Source organism: Vanacampus margaritifer, chromosome 7 (assembly GCF_051991255.1).
Source record: "Vanacampus margaritifer isolate UIUO_Vmar chromosome 7, RoL_Vmar_1.0, whole genome shotgun sequence".
Classification (NCBI taxonomy): Eukaryota; Metazoa; Chordata; class Actinopteri; order Syngnathiformes; family Syngnathidae; genus Vanacampus; species Vanacampus margaritifer.
The window spans coordinates 9,836,316-9,859,471 of record NC_135438.1 but is presented as its reverse complement, the minus strand read 5'-3'; the positions used below and the strand labels follow the sequence as shown (position 1 = coordinate 9,859,471).

Below are 23,156 nucleotides of genomic sequence, written 5' to 3'. Positions count from 1 at the left end.
CGGCGGCTCAGGCCAAGAGGCCCGGCTGTCGTGCGCCGAGGAGCCTCCGCCTCGCTCGCCGCCGTTGTCACCTCGTTTTGGCCTCCCCTTTCCCTACGTCCACTCAACCTGGTCCAGGCCTTGGAACCCTACCCACAGCCGTCGGGTGCGCAACTCTCCCCAGGTGGCGTTCAAAGCTGAGCCCTGTGTTGTTGTGCGCCCGCTAAATGGGCCGTGTAGAAACAGAAGAGATATGAAGTGGAAATAACCGTTGTTGTTGAACGGCTGCGGTTATTTAATCCTGATGTTTAAAAACCACAGTTAAATCGTAAAACCGGTTAATTGGTGCAACCCTACTTGAGTACTGGTATAGGTCTGAGAAAAAGTGGTATTGAATACCCCTATGTTTAAGTCAGCCCCTGAACTCAATGTCTGCTAGCCACATAAAATTGGGTTGGCATGACTTTCATGAGTGGACCCACAAAAAGTCTCACAAATCCAGCCAAAAAATACAAAAGAAATCTGCCATTTTGGTTCAAAGCATTCCTTTTAGGGTCAATTTAGCCATGTGTTGCAATAGTTTACTTTGTACCGGTAGCACATATTTGTGCACTGTTGCGTAAGTACGGTAGTTTCCTGGAAAAAAAAAAATGGGGAAAGAGTTAATGTTAAACTTGTATTTACAGAATATTGTGGACATTTGAGGTAAAATGGTTGCAAATAAAAGAGTCCCACCCCCCCGAGGAAGAAGAACAATCCAGTTGGATCCTCTCCTGAACAACATGAAGACCGTCTTTGCTGCTTTTCTCATCTTTATTCTCGTTAGCCAGGGTGAATGCAACATGCTTTGTTCACGCCAAAAGGAGTTAAGTTGGGCTTCTTAAAAACATTTGTCTCTGTCTAGGCGAGGCCCTGAGATGTTACTGCGGAGGACAGGTTTGTTCGGGCTTGATGCAGACCTGCCCCGTTCACAGCGATTTCGTCTGTGCGCAAGTTACTTTTCTTAGTGACAGCCGTGAGTATTTCGCTCAAGTCTTTTTATATTCACTCGGCATGTTCTTTTCGTATTCAGATGGCACTGGGGGGGAAATGTGATTCCACCCCCCACCTTCCCCAAATATATATATTTTTTGTATTAAAAAAAATGAGGGCTTTTTTTTTTTTAAAGAAAAAAAAGTTTTTTTCCTACCTTTCCCTGGGAGAAAAAAAATAAGCTTTTATGTAATGGTATGCCTATTTCTTCCCTAAATAATGCCTTTTTTCCACAATGTTGTAAAATACACGTTAGTCTCTGAAAATTATGCTATATGTTTTGTAAAGAATACAATTGTTTCCCTTTAATCTGCCTTTTTTCTGTATTTTGTTTTACTTTACTACAGTGGGATTTTTTTGTAATACAGTATTTCAGCTTTTTCGAGGAAAAAGGGAGATTATTGCACCTTTTTCTCTTTGTCAAAAACATATATTTTTATTATTTAAAATAATAAGACTTTATGTGTAAATATTGCAGCTTTTTTCCTGTAAAAAAAATTCAAATGTCAAACTCAGAAGACTAACCCTTTTTCATAAAAGAATACAACTATTTGTGTCGTCTTAAGTCCATTTTATGTGTAAAAATACAATTGTATCTTCGGAAGACTGATTGTTCTCCTTGAAAAAAATAACATTTTATTTTGAGAATAAACTTTTTCTCGCTCTCGAAAAATAACACAATCTAAGTTTGGTAAATGGTAATTGTATTTTTGGTCTCAGAAATAAACTTAATTCTGGTAAAATTGCACCATTTTTTCTTTTAAAAGTGCAATGTTTTTCTCAGAAGACAATATTATATTATTTATACACTTTTTTTCTGAAAATATGAACTTTTCTCTCTTAAAATAAAATATTACACTCGAAGAGATTCTAACGTCATGTCGCAACTTCACCTCACCCGTCACAAAAAGTGGATGTCTGCTACCTGCATTGGTATTGACATGCGTGTATTTTTTATTTTTTGCACACAGCTCCCACCGGCACCTTTAAAGGCTGCAAAATGAAGCATGACTGCCAGGAGATTAACAGGTCCGGCACCGCCATAGCTTTCTGCTGCAACACCGACTTGTGCAACAGCTAAAGTTCACATTTAGGAATGACAGTCGCCACTTCCCTTGATGGTTAAAACAGGGCTTGTATGTCTATGGGCTTGTCTTTTGTACTTTTTGAAAAATGTTTTGGGCATTTATTGTAGTCAATATAACTACTATGCTATACAAATTTTTGTGACTTGTACACATAGAGTATACTTATTGTTTTGTGTGCAAGACTGTCATTTTCTGTCAAAAAACTTATCTCTTTGCAGAGTAATCAAAATTCATTTTTTATGAGTGCCAAATCTTTGCATCAAATCCTGACCAACACAAATTTCAGAAAGTCATTTAATATGGATTATATAAGGTCGATACAAATTATGAACAGATACAATTTATTGCACACTGTCCATCAAAATTTTTATCCAGTAGTCCATTCTATCTCTCAATGTAGAATGGACAAAAACATCCCACGTAGGTCTAATTATTTTGACACCAATTGCACCAATGAAAAATGCTGGTTTGCTGTGATTGTCTTATACTCTATTGCTGTTAATGTTTTATGTTGTGTTTTCTGTAAAGTGCTTTGTGACAACTAAGGCATGGTAAAATAATAATAATAATAAAGGAGTACATTTAAGGTCCTCTAATGACAACATGACATACTGTCTAATTATCATTCACATTTTTAAATTATATCAACATGTATTTTAGTATGTGCACATAGATATTATACACAATATATTATAAACTGTAACATTAAAAAAAAAAAAAAAAAACACTTACCTGTTAAATGTTGTTTCTCTTCGTGGTCGTCAATCGCATGTTTCCGATATGCTTGAATTGGATGGGCTACATACTTGAAGAAAATAATAAGTTGAAATGTATATCCCTTCCATTTTCTTTTAAAACCATTCTGTCAGGTCTCACTTTGTATGTTTTTACACTTACTCACCATGTGTTCTGACTCCTGAAAGTGTAGTGAAGGTGAAGAAAACAATCCATGCAATACAAAACTCCACATTTTCATAACGTTGTGAGAGAAACTCTCCGACATTTTGCTGACTTGCGTTGCCACCTGGGGGAACAGAAGCCTGGAAGTTGGACGACGTACAAACGGAAGTGACGTCATTGACGACTAATTAAAACTTCCTCGGGTTTCCCTCATGAAAAGATGACTTAAAAAAAGGATTATTTACAAAACACATAATATATTTATTATATGTGAGCAATCCAACAATTTTGAATTCTTTATTGAATCATCTTGAAAAAAATGTTGCCACTTCATTTACTCGTTTGTAATGAAAAGAAAAAACGTGAGGGCTTTTTTTTTTTAAAGGAAAAGCACCATGCATTTTAAAACTAGGAACACATGTAATAAAAACATATATTCGAGAATACAACTTTTTTAATATATGAAAATAATAAAATTATATTGATAAAAGTCAGTATGATAAATCAAATATTTTTTAATGCATGTATTTACTTTTCGGAGAGGGTGAAGTGCCCATTGATTTCTTGTCTTTTATTTTCTTGTCTTCTTATTCATTTCCTTTCTGCTTGTCCCGTTAGAGGTAGCCACAGCGTGTCATCATTTTTTTATTTTCTTGGAACAAATTTAATGTTAATTTGTTTTTTTTGTATCATTTGTCCCAACTCGCTATCTTTATATGAGCTGAAATGAAATCAGATGAGAGCAGTAAAATAACATTTAAAACATATATACATTTTAAAAATGGTAGCAAATGTATTAAAAATGCTATATTTTCACAATTACATTTTAATTATGAGATTTTACAGAATATTATCTTATCAAACTTTAAGAATTTGAATATGATTTACCAAATAATTATACCAAATACCAATGTATGTATTCTATTATATATATATTTTTTTAATCAGTACATTTTATTTCATTTAGCTTGATGTGTCATTGAAGTCCTTGTACACGTACGGCCACACACCACTTTTTTTTAACCTGTTTGTTGTGGTCTAAACACAGTGATAAAAGCAAAGAAGGACATCACCAATGACAAACTTTGATGTGGTCCAGATCACCAGGCCTCACCTATCTGCGTCCCGCTTATAGCCAACAGGCAGCCTGGTGGGCTGTCGGGCTGGCATCCAGACAGGAAGGCTGGCATGCTTAGCCCGGGGTACCTTCTCCAGCAAAGCCAACTCTGGCCAGCTGGTCCAGACTCGCACCACACACTGGGCATGTAGTGCCGCATCAGTGGGGAGGCAGAACTTATCCGTGGTCCAGACACCCTCACGGCCAGAGCCTGACACCTCCTGCACTAAAGCACCACTAGGGGAATGTAGGTGACAAGATGGCGTCTGGCAAATGACTGAACATGACATTAATATTACTGCTGCTCCACCATAACAATTCTTGACTGAGTGCAAGCTGGACCCATGTTTACTTTCATTTTTTCATGCCAGATCCAAGGGTTAAGCTCCAGCTATGCGTCTAGTCCAGTCTACTGGGGTGATTTAGAAGCAATAGAGTCCCCTAGTGGATGTTACGGGGAGGGGTGGGTTTTCTTTTGATTGTACTATGGACGTTTTCATTGTTCACTATTCAGCTACTTGGGTTGCATTTTAATGTATGAAAGGTGCTATACAAATAAAGTTTTATTTGATTTAATTTGAAAGTCTGGCCCTTCTCCATCAGCAACATGCTCCTTAGAGCAATTTCCCAACCTTTATTGATCAAGATGCATGAAAAAAAAATGTCACACCACCAAACAAAATGTTATTAGGTTATACATTAATTAACAAATAGAACTCTATAATACTGTATTTTATTTAACGTGCATTAACAACATAAATAAAGGAAAAAGAATGGAAGAATATTTTTGTCACAAATTGTCATCAGTTGCGTAGCCATTTTGCTGTTCCGTCTGGTGTGCCCACCTTGGCCACTTGGAGGCAGTATAAGTCAAACACGCTTGTCTTAGCTCTTCGCAGAGGATAAAGACTGTGAGTACAGTGGTGTCTTACGCTATCAGTTTAATTAGTTCCGTGACTAAGCCTTTACCTTCAAACACTCAAATAATCAGTTCCCATTAAAAATGAATAGCAATGCTATGAATCAGTTCCAGCCTTCCTATTTAGCATTAGCTAGCGGACTGAAAAGTTCTTTTTTATGTATATATACAGAAAGCGTAATTCTCTTTATTTTTAGTTTGACGAAAAATTTCACCTAGCAGTAGCAATAAACAGCTTGAAGTCTCTCTTTGAAAAAAAAAAAGAATTGTTCGAGATTACTGCTTGTTATGAAGTGAAGGGGTTGAGTTCATTGCTACCTTTCAGCACTCATATCAAATTCTTTGTTAGCAAGTAAAAGCACCAAAAATAATCCTAACCATGGCTTGTATATCACAAAACTCATAAGTCAGCTCATTTGGATCCCGATGCGCACTGTAGTGGGGTCTTAAAGTGCCAGCCCAGCCATAAAGAGTTCGATTTATTCGTCTCACCTGCTACCTAACAGTGCGGCTAATTTACACAATAACCATCCCCACACAAAATGTCTCCGCCATGACGCAATCAGCAAGGCTGGGTGAAGCAGCGAGTTGGGTTGGGAAAACAACCCAGCATTTTTTTAGTGTAAGCTTAAGTCTGACTAAATTTAAAGTAGGCCCCAATACCGCCATCTTGGCATGACCTTGCTTCACCTTGATGGCACTGATATGATGTCCCCCCCTCACATCACACACTCCTCCCTGCAAGTTGCATGTGTGACAGTTAAAAGGCGCTCACAGAGCAGGCAGCTTCATTGTGCCGTTTTAAAGCGCTAACTAGGCCACTTAGCACCCCGTGACGCTGATCTGATCCCCGAGGCGGCGGACTTGGCACTGGGCCCTCCTAATTTTTTCGCTCTTTGCGTTCGCTTTCGCCATGGGAACCAGGCCGTCCTTAATGACGCAGGAGTGCTCTGCGGAAAAAAGGAGGCCTGACATCTGTCGCGCTAAGTGGTGCGCTTTCTTGTTTGCACCTTGTTTGTTCCACCAAAGCGCCAGTTCTCTTTTTAAGATTGTTTTTGTGAGAAGAGAGACAAAAGCTATGACGAGTGAATTTTCTGTTAAGTTGACTGCGAGGAATAAAAAAAAAAAAAAGGGGGATGGGATCAGGCAGTGAGTACAAAACAAGTGGCCTCTAATTCCTCTTCTTTAAGACCTGAGCAAATATTTGTCCCATCAATCTTGAAAAATATAGCCATCAACCCCAAATGCTAATCACATGCTAATGCAATCTGGGGGAACTAAATGCCCCCCCTAGCGCAAATGAGCGCTTTCACTTTCACCGAGAGCCCCGCGTGAATGCAAATGGCCGCCTAAGCAGGCGTTGTGACGGCGTGCCAAGGCGACGTAAAGAGCCCCCTTCTTTTTACGCTCCTCTGGGAGTCCATGTCGGCATGTGCGGGATGAGTTCACTTTACCAAGCCCAGGTGCCAGGCTATAAATGAATAATAGGTTTTATGGGAGCACATAATCAAGCGCACCCTCCGGTTTCGAGCGCATCTGTGGTGAATGATGCTCAAATTCCCACAACTCCACTGAAAGGAAGATTGGCCATGAGAAGAGGTGCTTCCTATACATAATTCAAGGGGAGCATGCTGAAACAATTATGTTTGCTTACTGCTAAGTACCCGAGCCCAATAGCTCGCTCGCTCTCACTTGCAAGTGCGACGTACTAAAAGTGTGCAGAATGAGGCTTTTTAATAAAACATAGGAGCTGAGAACTTGCATGCAGGAGTGGTTGGGTAGAAAGAGGAGGGGACGGGGGCTACAACAACAAACGCTCTTTATGTTCTCACTAGAGCTTTGCATACAAACTCAATTGCATTTTTAATTCAGCGTTGGCAGGAAAATGAGAGGCAAAGAGCGGGTTGAACAATCTCTTTTGTTTTTAATGGATCACAATATTTCCCTTTGGATACGTCAAAGGTCGTCTTAACATAGAGACGCGTCCGCTGTGGACTGTCTGGAAAGTACATGATAACATCACGTTGTCAACGTTTAGCTTGAATAAGCCTCGTGAGTCCTCTGAACAAGATAGTCAGACTTTATACAGACAATTAGAAAAATATATATTTCACCATGTCAAAAAATTAGGTATACCTGCACAATAATTGGGATCCAAAGCACAAATGTTTGGGGGGGGGAAGAAGAAAGAAAAAAAATTGTCTTTAAAACGAGATCAATAAATTATATATTTTTATAATGGCATCATGTAATGTTTGTTGTAGTTTTTTTGTTTTTTTTGCTACTTTATTGTATTCATCTATGAATGCTGTTCACTCTAAAATCAGTTGGGTCAAAAATAACCCAATTTGGGTCAAAATGGGGCTGACAACTTTTGGGTAATTCATTTAACCCCAAAAAATTGGCTCAAATGTATAACTTAAAAAATAACCAAATTTTGGGGGTTATTGTTTTTCGGGTTGTTTTGTATAAAAACAAAGGATTTTTTAAAATGGTTTTGCACAACTCAACTTTGGTTTGATTCAAAGGGTATACATTTGACACAACTTTGAGTAACAATTTTTTTTTGGGGGGGAGGAGGGGTTTACACCCAATATATTGGGGGTTTTGTGCAAAACAACCCACAAAATTGAGTTATTTAAAGTTGTGTCAAATGAATTAAAATGGGTTATTCATGTTTTTTATGTTGTTTTGTGGAGTATTCATTTGATACAACTTTGAGTAACTCATTTTTGGGGGGGAAGTTACACCGAATATTTTGGGGTGTTTTCAAAGTTGTGTCAAATGAATAAAAATGGGTTCTTCATTTGACATAACTTTGAATATCGCCCTGTGGTTTTTCTTTTTTGAGACAAAAAAAGGTTGTGCTTTACCTTGACCAGTTTCGGCGACGTCTGCCGCCTTCCTCAGAAGCTGTCAAACTGACAGTTGTGACGTGTCTTATCAGCTGATGTTTCTGGGCGTGGTCGGCGTGGCGGAGCTGTCATGTGACCCTCCACGTCGACCACGCCCTCCGTCGCTCGATGATCTCCGGAGAAGTGGATCCCATGTGTGGGAAAGTTGAAAAGTTCCTTTGTCCCTGTTTAGTGTGTCCGGTCCCTGTTTCCTGATGTTTTTTTGTATTTTTGTTCTTCTGTTCCAATGATGCTTGCTTTGTCCCAGTCCATAATGTAGTTTTCTTGTTTGCAGTGATCTGATATGGCGGATTTTAGGTTTTCTTGTGTGGCGCTTTCCTTTTCTGCTCTGGTGTAATGTGTGTAATTTTGTGGGTTGTTTTGTACAAACCCCCAAAATATTGGGTGCGAGTTACTCGAAGTTATGTCAAATGGATACCCCACGAAACAACCCATTATTTTGTGGGTTATTCAAAGTTGGGTCAAATGGATAAAAAATGGGTTATTCATTTGACATAACTTTAAATAACCCTTAAAACAACCCAATTTTGGGAGATGATGCCACATAGAGAATAACGATGAATCCAAAGTCTCCTCAATTATGGTGACCACACTGCCGTAACGCCCTCACAGGTGCGGTGAAGCCTCCTCCGCGTTCTTCTCCTCGCGACCCGTCTCGCACTTGCACTCCTCCACCAGCATCACTCGCCGCTGGCGGACCACGCCGTCGCACTGCAGGGGCACGGTGACGGCGTGGGCCTTGGAGGGGGCACAGCGGGAGCAGGGAGCGCGCTGGCGGGACCCCTTCCAGGCCGGGTCAACCTCGTCGGGGACAAACAGGGAGCTGCACTGGCCGAAGCACAACTTGTTGTGTACGGTCACCGTGCTGCACCCCTCTGCGGTCACACGCTGGGGGAGACACACAGATCACAATAGGTTTTATTTTGTTTAAAAAAAAAAAACAATTCGTCAAAGCTATGCATGAAATACTTTATACTTAAACACTAAAGTTGCAGCAGGATGAATTATTTCAACATTTTACAATCAGATGGAGAATTCAGGTAAACTTAGTGAAAACAAATTCTAATTATGAAATGATTACCATTTACCAAGAGAATTTCCCTCCTTACATTTTACTACGGTTAACTTCCTAACTTGACAATGACGAATACAAAAAAGTGTGTCGATTACACTTTGTCATCAATAGCAGTGTTTACTTATTTTTACATATGCTTGACATTAAAAATGTGGATTAAATTTTTTTTTTTATCTGTCCTTGGTGCTCGCTTTAATATGACTACAGTGACTATGAGACAACAATAACAGCGGTCAACAAATTTGACAAAATTTTTAAATCACAGATACAAGTAATCTTGTTTTGATAATTTTTTGTGCTGATTCGGAATTGCCCTTGTTCTTCCTATAGGATATCAGGTTTTCATAACAATAATAATAATAATAATTATTATTATTATTACTAATAATTATGATTAATATTGTTGTTGTTCTTCTTCTTATTATTATTATTATTTTATTAGGGATGTTTGATACGTCCGATACAAGTACTCAACTATTGAGTAGTCACTGATACCGATGCCAAGTCTCAATACCACTAGTACTTTTGACATACTGTATAAAATCGCTCCAACTAAAAAACAATGACAAATAATTGTAAAGAATGAATTACAAATCCCAACATAGCATTTTGCTTAAAATTACATTACACAATTGGCCGCCGTAACACTGTATCTGCTCGATACTGAAACCTGGTATCAGAATTCTTCTATCACTAAATAACAATATGTAATAGTGATATATTTAGCAATATTTATGAATTAATGGTTAGGTTAAGCAACAGGTAGAATTTTGTAAATAAACATCATGACTATGAATTAAACATGGTGAAATCCGTATTGTGCAATATTTTACAAGTCAAACTTAAAAACCAAAAATTTAAATATCTCAAAAACCTGATTTGCAAAAAAATAAAAAATAATAATAATAAATATATTTTTTTAATCAGCATCAAAAATACGTTTAAAGCTGCAATATGAAACTTTTTTTTTCACCAAAAAATATCTTCACAGTAGCCTTTTTATTTGACCATTTTCTGAAATGTCTAGTAGATTGACACCTTAGCTGTTCACAATGGGTACTCCTGCAAGCCTCTGGCCAATAGTTTTCAGACTGGATTCGGGTTCGAATTTCTCGCGCTCTGTTTGAGAATGTGACGTAATGTGAAGACGTGTTTGTGCAGTAAAAAAAAAAAAAAGTGTTTGTGCAATTTCATTTTTTGTCAGCAGGTGGCAGTAGCGATTTGAAATGGAATATTCTACATTCGGTAGCTTTAAGGAAACATAAAGCCATCTCTGATTAAAATTTGTTGTTGATCAGTGTAATACTGTAACACAAATATACACCGCAAATTTGGATTACAGTGTTCCCTCACTTTTTGCTGGTGAAAGGTTCCATAATAGAGTGAATCCGCAGTAACTGAACTTTGAAGTAGCGAGGGAACACCATATATGAAAAGACTCACTGACATTTTAACACTAAGTCTGTGTAACTTTTATGTCCACTTGTATGTAATGTGATGAAAAAGAAAGAAAAAAAGATCACCAGTACAGTTACTAAATGGTATTTAAAATATATATAAAAGAGTGTGTAGTGCATGTTACCTGAATGAATGGAACAGTAGCGCATGTCTGTTTGGCGTCCTTCAGGTTCGCGGGCAAAGACGCGGCCACCTTGCTTCCCTTATCGATGGCCCTCTGCCACATGTGCAGGCCTTGTCTCTTCTTGTGCTCCATCTCAACTGGTCTTTCGCCCTGCAGGCGGCGCAGCGGGTTCGCGGGGGCCTTCGGGACCGGGCCGGGCCTCCCGTGGGACAGGAAGGCAGGGAAGGACGGTCTGGAGCTCCTGGCTTGGCCTCTCCTTCCGAAGAACCCGGATTGGGCCAGAACACGGGGGTCCAACTGCACAACTCTCACGAGGCCGCGGACGGGCTCGCCGGGTCCGCCGCCAGAGGACTCAAAGTCAGCTTTTGACATTTTGCGGATGTGCTCCAAAGTATTGCGAGGGAAGGGAAAAGATGCTGCCCAAGCAGACAAAAAGACAACAATGATGAGCTGAAACATTATGACAGAAAAAAAATGATGAATTCACAAAAGTACATATAGTTTGATTGAACTAAACAGATAGGAAAAAATCTAAAGCGGTGATTTGGTTCAAGGTACGCAAATGGTGACCTTGCTGTCAGTGCTGTGGTAAAGTGGTGGAAGGAGCGCTTTTAAACACAATGATGGCTCTCACCTGCACTTTAAAGGAAGGAAGGTGTCACAATTCCCACACAGCAGCAGACGTCGCACCGAGCTTCAAAAGGATGTTTGCTCAACGGCAATTTCAATGATAAACAAAAGAAAAATGATATAGAAAAAAAGCAAGACATGTTATTAGCTCGCACTGCAAAAACGGAAATCTTAAGTAAGATATAATTTCTTGAATTTAACCTAAATTTGCTTATTTTGCTTTGACAAGTTATTTTCACTTAAAATAAAATTGTCAGACAAGATCATTCCGCTTATTTTAAGATAGTTATTACTTAATTATCTTATATGATAAAGCTGTCATGGCATTGAATGTTAACAGACAGTTTTAAGTACTGTGAGGCTTAAAACAAACTTTTTCCACATTTAAAGATGACTAACTAACATCAAAACTGAGGTTTCATAAGTTATATTTTCTTATTTAAAAATTTTGCATAATCTAGTAATAAGATAACTGGAGAGAAAAAACAAATCAGACAAAAGTGCAATATAGCACTTTATTGCAAGTATTTTCTTGTAAAGTGGTTCATTTTTTTATATTTAGTAAGTGTGTCTACCCTCAGGAGGGTGTCCGTTCAATACCTGGCTGGGTCATACCAAAGATGATAAAAAGGGAACATGTTACCTCCCTGCTTGACCCTCAGGCTAAGTTGGCCAAATGTAAATGAATATATCTGTATTTTAAGAATATTTTTCTATATATTACACTTTGAAAAAAAGTCAGTATTACTTGTTTTTAGTCTAAAAATATGATTTTCAAGTAATATTATTTACTAATATTATTTTCTTATTTTTCAAAACCTTACAGGTAAATATTTGTAAGTAAAATTTTCTTGTTCTGTTGGCAGATAATTGCGCTTATTTAAAGTAATAATTTTCTAAACTTTAAACTTTCTACAGTCCTTTTTGAAAAATAAAAATAATCACATATTTAGAATTCTAAATGTGTGATTATTTTTTGCTTTCAAATCCTGTGATTCTTTGACCCTTAAGATTCACTATAGTAACCAGTTTTGTTGTTGTCCGTTACAATAATATTTCTAAATTGCATTTTAATTGTCTTGCACGCATACTTTCTTAATACAGTATCCGTAAACATCTCACCTTTTATAAATGTGTTTTGTATTGTAGAAAATAAAAGTTAGAAGTAAACTATCAGGGCCTTAACGTGCGGCGTCACGGCTCATCCGGTGTTCTCACGCCTTGAAGGCCGTAAAGCAATAATGACTTGATGCAGACAGTCAAGTCACCTCCTGCTCATTGATTCCCACAACAGCAAAAACAAGCGCTGACATCATCATTCCAGTGTGGTCCACCCGCCGTGACCTGATCACAAGTCAGACCATCAAAGTTGCAATAGCTGCACTGTTTGACTTTCTCATGGAGGTCTACAGGTGTTAAGAGACGCCACAAAATCTGCCACACGTCATTGTGGTCCATTTGAAGATTTTGGACACAAGGAAGAAAGTCAGAATGAGATTTGGTTTTCAAGCGGTTAACAACACTCTGTCCACTAGAGGGCACTGCAGACAAATGATCACAACCTTCCATAGTCTCAAAAAAGTAAGAGAGAATGGTGGCTTGACGAAAAATAAGTCATTTTACTTTATTTTGAATTGTACTTTAATTGTCTCTATGGATTTTACTTTGTACTCTTAGTAGTCTCCATTTATTCTTGAAAGATATAACAGTTTATTTCAAAGTATTTTTTTTTTTAATGTTTTAGTAGTAAATGATCGTTTTTTAAACACATAATTCAATTGAAACAGTTTCAGTACTAATTGTGATTCTGAGATGTGCTGACATGTAATTAGTTGATTTTATTCTAAAATATTGTTTAATTACTATAGTCTTAAAGTTGTTGAAACATGTAGCGTGAACAGTTTATTTGGATTATTTTAAAGTGTGGCATTGATATTAATTACTTCTATTATTATTATCATTATTATTTTATACGTGTCATCCCAAACTAGATTTTTATGTACCCTATTTCCCCCCATAATAAACATGTTTGACTGGATGAAAACATCTTGATGCATAGCAGCTTATGCCCCCATTTCAAAAAGATAAGGAGGCACATTAATTAGGTGTGTCTCTAATAAAGTTTTATAAGCAGAGTTACAGAGTTCCATCTGCAGTAATCTGCTAAATAAATTTCTTGAAAGCTGTGAGCTGTCAAGAGATTTAAAAGAAATACAGGAGCTACAAAAACCACAAAGTGCATTGACTGAATGAGCTTATGTGATAAACTATAAGACGTTCGAACCCACAGGATTTATCAGGGCAATAAAGTGGGTGACCTCCATTATGCAATTACCATGGCTCATATACCGTACACATGTTGTTTAGGTACTTCAATGACTTTACATTATTGTGTGTTGGGAAGGTTTTTGAAACATATAATAATCATGGCAAAAAATAATATTAAAACAAAGTAAAAGGAGTCAATGTGTAAATTGAACATGACTGTTCAACTTTATTTCTTCAAGTAATACAAAAATAAACTCATCATATTAGCAATAGTGTGTAAGTGACTTTTTTTTTTTTTTTTTAAGATTCTGTTTACCTTACAAGTTCAACAATTCCACATGTACAATGGCCGCTCTTGACAGTTATTGAAACATAAATAAATCACTGTCAATCACTAAGACACTCGTGAACCAGAAGGTCAGACAAGCGCCGTTGGAGGCTGATTTTGATAACGTATACCGTTAACACAGTTTTATGACGGGTTTTGGCTGAACCACCTTTATTCACTGGAAACAGCTGACAGGCTCAATTATCATCTGTCTTTACAAAATAAAAAACAGTAATCATCATGCTTTGGTGCCAATGTCCTTGTAGAGAATCATTGAAACCACCATGGCAGCAATCTGCAAACAACAGCAACAACGGAGGGAAATTAGTTTGTTTTGTTTTTTCTTGCGGTACCTTCAAAAATAATTATCCAGCAAATAAAACCAAATGTTTTAAAACTCAAGTTTATGTGTCAGTTTTTTGTGTTTTGAGACATGGTTGAGAAAAAGATTTTAAATGTGTATAGAGAATATAATGTTAGTAACAAACGTTCATTTTATTCATTGTAACAGTAATAAGAATTGTGTATATTTACTCACATTTTGATTTGATTATTTCTAATTAAATTAATTAAAATTCAATTATTTGATTGTGTAAATAAATTGGGTTAAATGTATATATAAAATGTGTATTTTTGCATTTTTTTCAATTTACAGTATTTGCAAAAAAAAAGCAATTGACCAATTATTTATTGAGACTAATGAATTATAGCCTGGGTTGTTGTTGTGGTGGAACTTAAGGAAATTCTTCACCATGTGTGCATGAACACGCAGGTGTTTTTTGTTTTTCTAAATCAAATCATACGTAAACCTTTTTTTTTCTCTCAAATGAATGCTATAAAGAATTTGAAATGAAACCAAGCTATTTTAAGATTGCACTTTGTGGTACAGTTACGGTTTTAACTATGAACATAAACGATTAGACACATTTTGGGAGCGGCTCAGTCTTTACTGGATTTTAATTTGAATTAAAAAATATATATATTTAAAATAATTGTATATAATACTTTTTATTTTTTGAAATAATAATTAGCCATTTGTTTAATAAAATGTTAACTGTAGTGTGTGTGTGTATGTATATATATATATATATATATATATATATATATATATATATATATATATATATACACAAATAAAATTCATGATATATTTAAAAAAATATATTATTATTATTTACAACAAATACATTTTGTAAGAAGATAAATAAATGCAAATTAAAAAAAATATTAAGAAAAATGGCTAGATGAATTTCAGAAATATTACACGACTCTTGATAATATAAATGCTCGGTGGGCAATGGGCATAGAACCAAGTGGACGTATGTGACCCATGGACCATTTTTTGCCCACTTGTGCACTAATAGAAACAAACAAGTAGTTTGAACGCATGCATTTTTATAAATGTTCTTACCTCAAGAGCGGCGATTCCAAGAGCCACGCCGGCAATGATGGCAGAGTTTTCCTCAATGAACTGCAACAGCTTGGTAAAGCAGCCGTCCACCATCTGACGGAGAGATGACACGTTCAAGCAACCCAATGACACAAAGCTCGACAAACTGCTCAACAAATAGCCGCCAAAGTACCTTCAGTTCTGCGGCGAGATGCGCTGCCGATTGGCTGCACGCTTTGCCGAAGGACGTCCCGTTGCAACACTGGGATGGATAAAAGCCTCCATTTTGGACGACGAAGGGAGAGCCGTTGAAATCGGTGTAGTTCTTGTATCCACAGCACTGGAACTGTGAAGGAAGGAGACAATGTCAAGCTGTGGAATAACAGTCATGTCATAGTAATAAAGTACAAATATGTTAAATTCTGGCAATTTTCACTTTTACTGCATAACATTTCCAGAATATAGTGAATACTTTTACTCTGAAACATTTCCCTTAACCGTCTTTGTTACGCATGACTTCAAAATAAAATCATAATTGTTCGTTGATGTAGTGCTTGTACCACAGAGCACAAAACGGCATATAAGAGGAAGAAAAGATGCGGAATAGTGAAGTAAACAAAATGGTGGTCCTACCCCCTCCATGGTGGAGTTCCACAGCGATGTCAGGCTTTCGTCGCTTCCGTACTCGGCGCCGAGGCTTTTTTTGACTTCTCCCTCGAGACTATCAAAAACATTCTCCGCCTGGAGACCATGGACAAGTTCTTGGAACAGCGTCCATGTACCTCAAGGTTGTGAACGAGTCGTCTGTACTTACCACATCCTTGAAAACGAGCAGCACCACGGCGCCGGCGACCTCGATGAGGAATATGATCAGCACGATACTGAAGAACTGAAGGAGGAGAAAGGAAGTGACGTGAAATGAATGTCAATCAGGAGTCCATGCAATTGCACTGATTGAGCAACATGCTAAATTATTAACAATCATCACCATCAGACAAGTGAAATGTTGGATAAATATTTTCTCTTTCTACCTATAACAGATGATCTCAGGATTGTCCCTAATACAAGTTTACTTGAACTGTACATAAAACATTATTAAATGTATAGTTCACTGGAACAAATGAGCCAACAAACAAAAATGTAGAGGTTTACTATTGTTTGTCTAGTGTACTTTTATTAGAATTTCATCATTTCCTTCAACGAAGAATTTTTTTTAACGTCCTATCTGTTAATTTTCAATGTCTTACATCATCTTCCATGAACCAGGAAGTAGCCTGCGTACTAACAAATGAGCCAACAAAACAAAAATGACAGCTACTATTTATTTTCATGTTTGTTAAGAGAATTTAGTTCCTTTTCCGCATTCCCTTCAACCCATAAAAGTAATGTCAAGGTCCTATTTGTTAATTTATAATGTCTTAAATGATCATTCACGAGGAAATCGCCTGCAAACTAAATCTGCCGACAAAGAAAAACATGGCAAGCTAAGATTTTTTTTTTTTTACAGGTTTGCTACAGTATTTTTTTTTTAAATTCTTTTTACCGTTTGAGGAAGGACCTGTTTTTTTTCAATCCACATTTACAATGGTACGGTCCTATTTGTTATTTTGTTTAGTCATCCTCCATGAACCAGGAAGTAGCTAGCGAACTAACAAACAAAATAATATGCTCTAAGTTTTGGGATTTTTGGTAGAGAATCATTTTTCTTTTTACAATTCCCTTCAACCCTGAACAAAAATGGTATTGACCTATCTGTTCATTTGTGATGTTTCTGTCATCTTCTACGAACCAGGAAGTAGCTAACAAAGGGATCAGCAAACAAAAATATGGCACTCGCCCATTGTTTGCAAAGTTTATTTCATTTTCTCTTTACCACTAATTTTGAGCCATAATAATAAACGGTACAGTCCAATCTGTTAATTAGTAAATTCATCCTCCACGAACGGGTAAGTAGCCTGCTAACTTACAAACAGATGGACGACACCAAATCTCTTCTTTACCACAAACTCATCAAACTAGCAATGTTGCCGGAAGCCATCCTATTTAGCAAGAGTCAGTTAATTAATAATGCTCACCGTCAGCAGCATGCACCTGCTCTCCTTCATGGCGCCGCAGCAACCCAGGAAGCCGATAACCAGCAGCACGGCGCCCACGCCAATGAGCAGGTAGCCCACGTTGGCCAACTGGGACAGTTGCGGCGGAATGGCCTCAACGCCATTCAGTATTCCCATGAAGGAATTGCTGTCCACTTTCACCCAGATGCCCACTCCCAAGATGGCAGCACCCGCTACCTGAAAAGCCGGCAGGCCCGGATGAGACAAAAGCAGCATGAGGCACTAGCGACATATTAGCATCATTAGCTTAGCATGAGGAAAATTTAATAACATCTGTGATTGGTCATTTTGTTTTTGTTAAACAGATTAACTTGCTTTTAATTTTTGTGGTAAAAAAAAATATGCTAACATAATAGTGATTAGTGAGCCATCAGTTAGCTTAGCATGTTTTAGCTACTTTATGGTGGGACTTTTTTTCTCCTGACTACACAACAAGGTTATTTTAGTTAATTAAAACTAACGAAAAAAACTAAAACAAAAATTCAAAAAACTATTTTGTTAACAAAATTAAATAAAAAACGAAAACTAATTATACTAAAACTAACTATAATTATAGCAAAAACGTCCTTTGTTTTAGTCTTTGGTAATCAATTTAATGCAGGAGCCTTTGGGGATCGGAATAAGGACATTTCAAAAGTGTGTCACACAAAAGTGACATCATCTAGCAGCAGCCAATAGAAACGCACCTTCAGATGACGTTGATCCCATGGTGTTTTTTTTTTTTAAATATTATTATTTATTATAATACACACACACACACAAAAAAAACTAAAACTAATACTGAAACTAACTCAAACTAAACTAAAACTAAGCATTTATAAAATACCTAAAGCTAATAAAAACTAACAGGACCACCCTGAAAACTAACTAAATGGAAAAAAACAAAACTCAAAACGAAATAAAAACTAACTAAAATTCCCAAACTATAATAACCCTGCTACACAACGAAGAAGAGATTTTTTTTAAATTATAAATGAACATGTGAAAACACCTTTATGCACTTAAATATAAGTCAATAATTTCTATTTTGTGAATAATGGAATCATCTTTTGCAATCCATCTGTATACAAAACTTTCACCCAGATGCCCACTCTCAAGATGGCAGCACCTGCTACGTGAAAAGCCAGCAGGAGGTAAAAGCAGCATGTAGATCTAGCGACGTACTGTATTATAGTTAGCATCATTAGCTTAGCATGAACTAAACTTCATAACATCTGTGATTGGTCACTTCCATTATTGTTAAACAGATTAAATTGCTTTTAATTTTTGCGTTAAAAATGATGCTAACTACAGTGTGGTGAGCCATCAGTTAGCTTAGCATATTTGAGCTACTTTGTGGTGGGACTTTTTTTTGATGACCACACAATGATGAGAAATGAAGATAACGATTGAATAAATTAACATGATTGTGAAAACTTTGTCATGTACTTGTACAATAATGTGTCAACAATTACAATTTTGTTAATAATATTAACTCATTCACTGCCATTGACAGCTATAGAGGTCAAAAAGTCGTTGTAACTATTTCAATTAGTTTTACATTTTTCCCACTTTTGTTACCAAGAGTATGAAAACCTAGAAAAATGTTTTTGTTGTAGATTTATAACAGATGTAAAATTTGTGATTAATCGTGAGTTAACTATTGAAGTCATGCGACTGATCACAATTTAAAAAAAAAATAATCGCCTGACGTGATTTAAAAAAAAAAAATTACAAAAAATTAGGGGCGTGAGGCGATTACATTTTTTATCGTAATTAATCACATTAATTCACTAGTTAACTCACGATTAATCACAAATTTTATATCTGTTCTAAATGTACAATAAAAAAAATCTAGGTTTTCCTACTCTTGTTAGCAAAAGTGGGAAAAAATGTTAAACTAATAGAAATAGTTCAAATGAATTTTTGACGTCTATAGCCGTCAATGGCAGTGAATGAGTTAATAACACGCAGTTGTTTGGAACCATCAAACCCACACACACACAAAAATGTTGTCAATCACTTTCCAGCCAATCCGGAAGCCGCCTGCCGCTTCCTTATGACATCATCATGCAAAGCTTTACAATCAACTTACAAAGATGATGCCATTGAAGATGAACATCATCATTTTGAGGAAACCTGAGCAACACATCTTGGCGGATGTTTTCACACTGTTGGCGGGGAAAAAAAGAAGAAGTTAGTGTTGATGTAGTTGTGACTTTTGGTGGCGTCTTGAATCCATGATTAAAATGATACAGTACATGAACCCAGCATCATTTGGGGGTTTTCAGCTATTTTTAAAGACAAAACAAGTTTGTTAGTCATCAGGAAGTGAACCAACTCAGTAAACAGTAGTAATATTGCGCCAGTAAATGCCTTAACATGAGACAGCATCTCCATTGCTCACATTTGCTTTAGTTATACATTAACCAGCCAAAGTAGAGGACACGGACCTTTTTCCTTCGTTATCGTGAGTTTCAGTTGAAGCGGGGCTTCAAATTGTTGCGGATGTTCATTTCGCCTCATCATACAGTTCACATTGTATAGCTACCGCACAAAAACTAAAGATCGTCAAAACATGGGCCTATTGCAGGGTTTTACTGTAAAAACGGGCAAACAAACTAAATTTTCAAAGTGTGGTACTCGTATCATTAGTAGTAGTGATATTTGGCCTCACTTAGGCGGAACACGAAATAAACAAATTTTTTAGTATAGTAATGTACACTTTTCCTATATTTAGGCGCAGTGTTAATGTTCAAATTGTGCCAAATGTTACAATGACTTGCAATAGTATAATTATTTATTTATATCATGAATATTTGCCCATAGCAGTATTTGAGAACAGCTTCGGAGCATGAGCAAGCAAACGCAAGTCATCTCACACCAACCTTCAACCTTTGTACACATTATTATAAAATCAATTGTATTATCATTCGATTTGATTAATAATTAAAACGTCGGCAGCACAAAGTGTCTTTTTTCTTTAATCTGACAGATAAAAGATGCTCCCATAAAAGTTGATAAAAAAAAATTGTTGCCATGTAAGCAAGCTTAGCGATTATTGGGCTGCATTTATTCCATTGGCCTCCGGTAACGTGTCGTCAATGACGAGCGAGAGGCAGCGGTCGCAGGTAGCACACTGATGTCATAAAACACACCTTGTTCCTGACCTGACACACCTTTGTTAGCCTCTGATCCCGGCATAAAAACAGTTAGAGTTTGTTTTTTTCCCCCTTCTTTATTGCCTCTTTAAACTGTCAGTGACATCAGCCACCTACTGGGCAAATTTGTTCCCAGACACAATAAAATATTTTCCATGTCGTCAGCATCGGAATTTGTTTGAAGGTAGCAGAAATGGGAAAACCAACTCTGAAATACTCCCTGATATTCCGACTACTTTTTATTGTGGGGGAAAAAAAGATTTTTCATGGAATATTTTAAATTATTATGATGAAAATTCTAAAATTGACAAATATTACAATATTTTTTTCAGAGGATAATCATGTTACAAAAATAACATTCCAGAGTAAAGTCATAATATAAAGAAAGAAACATAACGTTACCTTCATACTAAATATATTGTGAGAATAAGTCATGCGACAAGATAAATTGTAATATGACAGAAAGTCATACATTTATACAATATTATAATGTAATGCATGTTATTGTCCTAACCGATCATGTGATCTTACCGTGTGCTGTTCACAGATGCTTAAGGAGATTATTTGTATGCGATCTATGGATGGTCATGATATTCTGTGATGTATTAACCAGCATTATTTATTTTCAATTTATTTCCTTCTTTCGAGTAAACCTCAGTGGGAGTATCTAAATAAATGACTAGAGAACGTTCTTTTTTTCAGTGGTTCAATTAAACAATTCTTACATAATTTCTACATTCAAAATTTTTTTCTTTTATAGATAATCTTAAAACTGTGAATTTTTGAGTTTCCGATAGCTGTATGCTACGATCATCAAAATTATACCACAATTTAATGTAGAATAAATCGAAAGCTTGATCTTTTGCTTTTTCAACTGAACCACTCTAATAAATCAATTTTTATGAAATTCTATTGTATTGAGTTGCACCTGTATTTCATCACTGTTCAATAAAAAAGCATGTACAGTATAAGGATTAGGGGTGTGCCCAAAAATCGATTCGCATAAGAATCGCGATTCTCATTTAGTACGCTTCAGAATCGATTTTAAATGTCCCTTAATCGATTTTATTTAAATTATTTTATACTGTCTTATCTTTGTTTGTGTGTGCCTTTATTGGGAGCGCTGTTCATGCTGTACCCGATTTGGCCACTTAGGGGCAGTGTAGTTCCATGCGGTCTGATACACTGATAAGTTGTAGCCACAGAGACCAGAAGGAAAAAGTCCCAATCACGTTATTCCAATAAAAGTTGTTTTTGTGCCGCGAGTAGAGCACTAATTAGCATTAGCGCGTCAGACTGGAGTAGATTATTACGATTCCTTGAACATCTAGAAATTTCAAGCAAAAATCATTGTCAATCAAATCATTTTGTATAAAAAAAACACTCTTAATCGAAAATCGATTCCGAATCGAATCGCACACTCAAAAATCGGAATCGAATCGTGAGACATTCAAAGATTCCCACCCCTAATAAAAAATTCAAAAATATTAGATTTTTATATATTATTTTGGTAGATTACAATTAAAAGGCAAATTGGAGGTTTCAAGTTTGTAATGGATGGGATACTTTATTATTATTATTATAATTTCAAGTTGTTGGCATCTATCATCTAACACAGGTTGCCAATGCAATACATTGATTCTTATGTTTAACATTCAATTAATTAATTAGACAATTCCTGTTATATCTGACTTTTAAAGAGGAAATACTGTTTCTGAGCTCTTCCTGACAATTTAAGCACGGCGGTGTCAAACACATGTAACAGAGTTCATACCTGTGCCGCAGTGACTTGTGGTTCAATCAGGAGTGTGTGCACCAAAAAGTTTCCGCGCGTTCCTTTATCTTCTCTCCGGCTTCACACACATATAACCAGATAGGGGGAGGAGAAGCGAGTTCATGCCCTGCACGTCACTGACTTTTTTTTTTTTGCTTGGCAGATAAGCAGCATTTCCTGGTGGTCAAAGTCCCTTCGGAGATGGCAACATTTACGACACGATCACAAGCATTTACAGCTGATGTAAGATGAAAATAGAAATATTGACTCACCAATGAAAGATATCTTATCTGGAGCACGTCAATTGGGTGTCGCTTCAAAATCGAGGCCAATAAAATAAACAGTACAGGACACAAGATACTCCGTAATGTACTGAAATAAGTTTTTTTTTTTTTTTTACTAGCGTATTGCATTCATGTGGGAAAAAAAACGCCTCTATTTCTCACTAATTTTTGGCGGGACCTTTGTTTTTTTGCGTATTTTTTTCCTGGGGGGGTCAATATGTAAAAAAAAAACAGGATTTTTTTTTTTTGATGCACCAGTATTTTATATTTATTTGTTTTTACCTCTGAACTCCAAGTGACTTGTTGCAGACTCGCTAATGGCGGACACTTTCCCGCATACCTCCAACGTACTTTCAACTATATGACTTACTGGCTCAGTTAAGGTAAGGCATGTACTGTAATTAGTAGGCTAACACACAGTATTGGTAATGTGCTATACTTTTTTTACTGTATACTATCAATCTAATGTATCTAGGTTTATCGTTTTATGGAGCATTTAAGTATACGAACATGTTAATCGAGCGGCATGATTTTAGTAAGCCAAAAGTAAATTTTCTACGGAAGTATAGTGCATACAGGAAAGTGAGTTCAGAGGTTAAATAAAAATTTGAAAATACTCAG

The 23,156-nt window shown here is 36.6% G+C and overlaps 2 protein-coding genes and 1 long non-coding RNA gene across 3 annotated transcripts; 1 reads left to right on the top strand and 2 right to left on the bottom strand.

Moving 5' to 3' along the window:
- The first annotated feature begins 665 nt into the window (after positions 1-665).
- On the top strand, positions 666-2,706 carry LOC144055713 (uncharacterized). The gene is made up of 3 exons (XR_013294919.1): positions 666-810; positions 884-994; positions 1,983-2,706. It is a non-coding gene; the product is annotated as an uncharacterized LOC144055713 (long non-coding RNA).
- A 4,279-nt stretch (positions 2,707-6,985) lies between these two features.
- On the bottom strand, positions 6,986-12,010 carry dand5 (DAN domain family, member 5). The gene is made up of 3 exons (XM_077571922.1): positions 11,242-12,010; positions 10,608-11,023; positions 6,986-8,838 (listed from the first exon to the last, which is right to left on the bottom strand). The coding sequence occupies exons 2-3, from the start codon at positions 10,977-10,979 to the stop codon at positions 8,557-8,559; spliced, it is 654 nt and encodes a 217-aa protein (XP_077428048.1). The 5' UTR covers positions 10,980-11,023; positions 11,242-12,010; the 3' UTR covers positions 6,986-8,556.
- Positions 12,011-13,699: 1,689 nt separating this feature from the next.
- Positions 13,700-22,341, bottom strand: tspan34a (tetraspanin 34a). Its single transcript, XM_077571921.1, has 8 exons — positions 22,252-22,341; positions 19,412-19,487; positions 17,299-17,514; positions 16,038-16,112; positions 15,857-15,964; positions 15,417-15,569; positions 15,245-15,337; positions 13,700-14,128 (listed from the first exon to the last, which is right to left on the bottom strand). Exons 2-8 carry the CDS (start codon positions 19,466-19,468, stop codon positions 14,072-14,074), a joined length of 759 nt encoding a protein of 252 aa, XP_077428047.1. The 5' UTR covers positions 19,469-19,487; positions 22,252-22,341; the 3' UTR covers positions 13,700-14,071.
- Positions 22,342-23,156: the final 815 nt, after the last annotated feature.